Below are 5,490 nucleotides of genomic sequence, written 5' to 3'. Positions count from 1 at the left end.
CGTTACTGCGCACGCGCGCGCAGGCCCCGCCTCCGGCTCCAGGGCCGCGCCGCGAGGCTTGCCGGGAGTGGGAGTTTTCCAACCGCCTCTGTTCAACTTCCGGCGGCGGGTGGGGAGGGAGGGAGGGAGAGAGTGGGGCGCGGGCGCGCGCCCGCCGACAAGCCCGCGTGTTCCCATCTCTGCCTCCGCCCCTTGTCGATCATTCTGGGTGTTCGGGCCCGATGACCTGGGGGGGGTCGCTGGGCCCCGCTGCTGCTGGCCTCGCGCTAGTTAACGCGATCCTAGCCACTCTGCAGGCTGGCTCGCCGAGGATCAGGGTTCGAGACCAGCCACGGCCAAATGGTCCTCTAGACACCATGTCTTAGGGAAGGTGGGGCCCCTGTTAGTGGAGCATCTGCCACGCGGGAGAGGCTCTGAGTTCAAATCCCCCACCCCCCAAAAGAGCCAGCTCTGACTGGTCTGTTTCTTTCTGCTTGCCTGTCGGTCTGTCAGCCAGTCTGTCTGTCTCAGTCACACCAGTTTTGTCAACACTGAGGGAACTGCTACCAAACATATGTAGACTACAAGCAGAACCCTCACTGTGCCAGGCTGGGCCGTCTGCCCGCCTCTCTGGCTGCGTGGGGGAACGGGTCACCCGTGTGGAGTCCTGTTCCCACGTTTGCCCGCACCCCTCCCACCACTCACCAGCAGCAGCCAGCCTGGCCCGGTGGAAGTGCACTCCCGCACAGCTCCTCCGGGCTCCTTAGGGCCCAGGCTCAGGGCAGCTTTCCCTGGACAAGGTCTCCCAACCCTTTGCTTTGCTCTGGCTGCTTCAGCTCCCCAGAGAGATCCCAGGGGCTGAACCCTTTGCCTTGAGATCTTCATTAGGAGGAATTGTGGCTCAAGTGGTAGAGCACCAGCCTTGAGCACAAAAGCTAAGGAATATGGAGGAGCAGGTGCACACACACAAAGATATCAATTGAGTGTCTTCACTCACACAGCGGCCATCACTCCCCACATTTCTTCTAGTCCCTTGCTCCTCTGTGGATGTTTCCTTCCAGGACTTTGAACTCTCTCCTGGAGACAGGTAAGGTGGTTGCCAGCGCGTGTGTAGGGGCATGCCTGCGCGCACCCGTGATGTTTTTACCCCGTGTTCTCTTCTGCCCCAGTTCTTCTAGGAAAACAAGCTTCTCAAACCATTTACTCAATAATTTTTTGTATGCATCCATTTACCTGTTGATGGCCATTTGGCTTATATCTATTGTTTGGTTGTTATGAATGATATTGCCACATCATTCCAAGAGGCAGAGGTGGGATCAGAAGTAGAGATTTGAAGATACTAAGCTGCTAGCTTGGAAGATGGAGAAACATCCCCAAGCAAAGTAACACAAGGAATATAGAAACCAAGAGGCCAGGAAAAGCATTCTGCCTGGAAGGAATAGGCCAAGCCAACACCTTGACATGAACATGGAGAAATTTCTCAAAATGTGGCTTCTCTGTTTCTTGAGATTGAATTCCTGTATAAAACTCCTTCTTCTCCTCTACCTTTTTCTTTTCTCCTCCTCCTCTCTTCCTCTTTTCTTGTGCCATAAATGAGTCTTGAACTCAGGGCCTCACACCTGCTAGGCTGATGCTCTCTACCACCTGACTCAATCCTCCAGTCCAAGATTCATTCTGAGTAGTTAATGGCCCTGCAGTCTAGGACATGCCTCAAAGTAGGTGATGCACAATTCATACAGCTCTGAAATGTAATTCTATGCATTTACTAGAAAGCCAAACAACTTAGGAAAAAAAGAGCCCCTCCCTCACAAGAAAAAGAAACAATTTTATAGGAAAGGCAACATGAAAAACACAGATGTAGCTCATAAACACATAAAATATGATCAGCTTCATTAGTAAACAAAGAAAGGAAAATTAAAATATTAATGAGTTACTTTTGTATGTGTGTTGGTCTTGGGGCTTGATCCCAGGCCCTGAGTGCTGACCCTGAGCTTTTTTGCTCAAGATTAGTGCTATTTGATCCCCAGCTCTACTTCTAGCTTTTTCCCCCACCTCCCTGGTAAATTGGAGATAAAAGAATCTCAAGGACTTTCCTTCTTGCCAAACAGGCAGGAAGTTTAAAAGTCTAAGAACATCAAATATTAGCAAGAAAGTAAAGCAAATGAAAAATTCCACATACTCCTGGGGAGAATAAAACCTGGGACCATCAATTTGGAAATAAAATATATTTGGAAATAAAATATATATTCTCCTTCCGTCCTCTTCCTTCTATTCCCCCTCCCCCCTTCTTTCTTCCTATCTTTTTCTTTGCAGTGTTAGGGTTCAGACCCAGTGCTTTGCACTGTGCCTGGCAGCAAGTGCTCCAACACAGTTCTGTCTGTTGCACTTGGTTTTTTGAGACAGTCTTGCTATGTATTCCAGGTTGGCCTCAAAATTCCAGGTTGTCCAGGCTAGTGTGGAACACACCATCTTCCTGCCTCAGGTTCTGTTGGGCTTGTGTCGCCACACCCAGCCTGTTCTTTAGTTCTTTTAACTAAATTTCAAAGTGACTGTCATTTACTCATTTCTAGTCTAGAAATACTTGGAAGCAAAGCTTGGTATCTTCCATCAAGTTACCTAAAATATGGAGGAAGGGGAGAGAATCTACAATTACTAAGTAGTTCTCTGGTCACCAACCTAGGAAGAGGTAGCAGGGAAGATTTAGTGAGGAGCAGTGGTCCAATTCCTGATCTGAGCACTGGAGGGTGCTGCAGCTGGATCTGAAGCCTGGAAGTCTAGGTCAGCTTCCAGACCAGGGGGAAGGAGAACAGTAAAAAGAAACAGGCACTGAGAGAAGGGGCTAGTCCCGCTGATCTGGATGCTTCCATTCGGGAAGTTTTGACCCACGTTTGCAGGTGGAGCCCAGATGAGGACAGGCCAATGATGATGAGGTGTGGTCAGAGTGAGTCAATATCCATAAGAACAGTTTACAGGGGGCAGAGTTTTGTTCTTCAGTCTTGTAAATAAAAGTCAGGGCAGGTGGTCAGCCAGGTGCTGCAGCCAGACTCAGATGTTTCCTTTCCTTCTCCAGGGTCTAAGGGCTGCTAATAATTAGCATGACATAGTCTTTAAAATCAAGGTGGTTTTTATTATAAAATTAAAAAACAATTCTGTAAAAGTCATGCGAATACTTTGTAAGTAGAAACACTTTGATAATGCACACAGAAGATTGTGAATTCGTACTTAATGACTTTTTTCTTCTGTCGGCCGTGGGGACTGAACTCTGGCTCTGGGCGCTGTCCCTCAGCTCAAGGCTAGTGCTTGAGGCACAGCGCCACATCCGGCTTTTTCTGCTTATGTGGTGCTGAGGAATCGAACCCAGGGGCCTCATGCATGCAAGGCAAGCACTCTACCACTGAGCCACCTTCCCAGCCCCTTGGAATTCGTACTTAAAAAAAAAAAATCTTCTTTGCAAAAGTTAAAGTCTTCAGAGCACCATTATTTGAATGGAAGATACTTTGCACTTCAGAGTTCATCTTTGGTCTGTAATTGAGAAGTAAAATATTTAAAACCAGAAAGAAGTTTTATACAATTAAAGAAAACTTATACCAGACAATGAATTATTTTCCCCCCAAATTGAAGGAATAAAGGGCAGGTTTCTGTTAGATGCTTTGAGAGCCCAGACCTATTTCCGGAGGATCAGAACAGGGGTAAAGATGGGGACCCCCAGGGGCTTGAGTTACCATAGGCCCTTGTGTTACAAACAGCGTCAGTAAGGGGCTAGAGTAGACAAAGAATAAGAAATCATTTGATTGTTAACACTGATGATGTACTACTTACTCATCAGTGACTTGGTGGTAAATCAGTTCTCAAAAAAAAAAGACAAAAATACAAATAAAACAACACAAATTCTGCTTTATATTGTGTGCTGACCATCATGGCATAAATGCCACTACCAGGCAAGTATCAAATGAGTTGTTCTAGCCACATCACTGCGGCTGAGAGGTAAGATACAATGATTTTCAAATCTTGCCTTCCCATCTCCGGTTATAATACCACAATTTTATGTTTATTCACTCAGGACATGATGACATTGCTTAAAATAATCTCAAAGAAAATATTCATACTCTTCCAACATACTATGTCTCTGTATACAAGCATATATCCAATCTGATCATGAGAAACTGGATTTAGCTTTGCTATAATTCAGATAAATGATTTTTGAGCAAAATTCTTCTTTGGACTCAGTTTTGCTAACCATAAAATAAAGACGATGACTTCATGACCTCCAGGGCCCCTTTTAGGTTCACAAGTTCATGTGTAGATTTGATTTTTATAAACAAAGTCATCAAGTACTAGTATTGAAAGATTACTTTAAAATGAATACTTTGATAACAAGAGTATTCACAGCTGATTTTCATCTCTATACTGGGAGGATAAATTCTGTAAATCTATCTCACGAGGAGGGGAGATGAGGGCAACAGATAATTCCTGGGAAAATCCAAATTGCTTTGTGATCTGAATCCTCACATTATTAGAGGCTTCCTTTAGCTTTGCCAGGGAACGACTTTGTCTTCTTACTGAACTGCATTTCAGCACTGTTTCTTGTTTAGTATCTTATTCATGCACTACATGTCTGGAGGTATCAGGAGGAACTCAACCATTTGTTGCCTGACTGAACGATCTACATTCATTCCACCTTAGTTCTTCTGCTGAGACTGGCCAACAGGTGACTTCTGTTACCTTTGTCCTGTGGCAGGTGCAAGGAAAGAGGTCGTCCTCCATCTGTGGTTCTACCCTCTTCATGCCCTCTCGGACTTGGGGCTCGCTCACTTGTAGGTTGGCATACTCCTATGAAGCAACAGTGAAAAGCATTCCTTATGCAAGTACACTCAGCAAATGAGACATATTGGAATTTACAAGTTCAAGGTGCATTGAACTGGGAGCTTCTGGGTCCTGTGTATCCAGTGAACTGTGAATAGCTGAATGGAAAATGGGATAAGCCTAACTCTCTCATCACTGGAATTTCTGGAGGGGATTTGAGCCTATGATTTGGCTGTATTACATAGTCATGTAACTTTTTTTTTTTTTGGGTCTGGTCATGGGCCTGAACTCTGGGCCTGGGTGCTGTCCCTCAGCTCTTCAGCTCAAGGCTAGTGCTCTACTACTTTAGCCATAGTGCCACTTTCGGCTTTTTTCTTTTTGCTTATGTGGTGCTGAGGAATGGAACCCAGGGCCTCACGCATGCAAGGCAAGCACTCTACCACTGAGCCACCTTCCCAGCCCAGTCATGTAACTTTTAAGTCATGTACGCTCCCTTAGGTGGCCTTGAGGCCATACTTGGCCAGATGCCACCTGTTTCCTGGGAGTATAAGCATGCACCACTGCTGGACAGTGTGCAGATGGGCCAACATATAGAGGGCTGCCGTGCTATGTGCTGCTACTACTGCTGAGTCTGTGAACAGGTGAGCCTTTAAATAAAACATACCAGCTATTCTTATTTGCCCCGCATTTTCTTTTCTTTTTTTTTTT

General features: G+C 45.8%; 2 protein-coding genes across 2 annotated transcripts in view; both read right to left on the bottom strand.

Moving 5' to 3' along the window:
• The window catches only part of Tex30 (testis expressed 30), a 9,549-nt gene extending 8,542 nt beyond the window's left edge, over positions 1-1,007 (bottom strand). The window contains exon 1 of the mRNA XM_013022978.1: positions 685-1,007. The gene's annotated coding sequence lies outside the window, so the exon portion shown is untranslated. The remainder of the gene's footprint in view (positions 1-684) is intronic.
• A 2,370-nt stretch (positions 1,008-3,377) lies between these two features.
• Positions 3,378-5,490, bottom strand: part of Kdelc1 (KDEL (Lys-Asp-Glu-Leu) containing 1) — a 13,479-nt gene continuing 11,366 nt past the window's right edge. Inside the window, exons 9-10 of the mRNA XM_013022976.1 lie at positions 4,702-4,809; positions 3,378-3,501 (exon numbers count right to left, since the gene is read on the bottom strand). Coding sequence (XP_012878430.1) covers positions 3,484-3,501; positions 4,702-4,809 — 126 coding nt within the window. The 3' untranslated portion in view covers positions 3,378-3,483. The remainder of the gene's footprint in view (positions 3,502-4,701; positions 4,810-5,490) is intronic.

Source organism: Dipodomys ordii, unplaced genomic scaffold (genome assembly GCF_000151885.1).
Source record: "Dipodomys ordii isolate 6190 unplaced genomic scaffold, Dord_2.0 Scaffold65, whole genome shotgun sequence".
Lineage (NCBI taxonomy): Eukaryota > Metazoa > Chordata > Mammalia > Rodentia > Heteromyidae > Dipodomys > Dipodomys ordii.
Note: the sequence above shows the minus strand (reverse complement) of the source record. Positions and strands in the feature narration are given on the sequence as shown.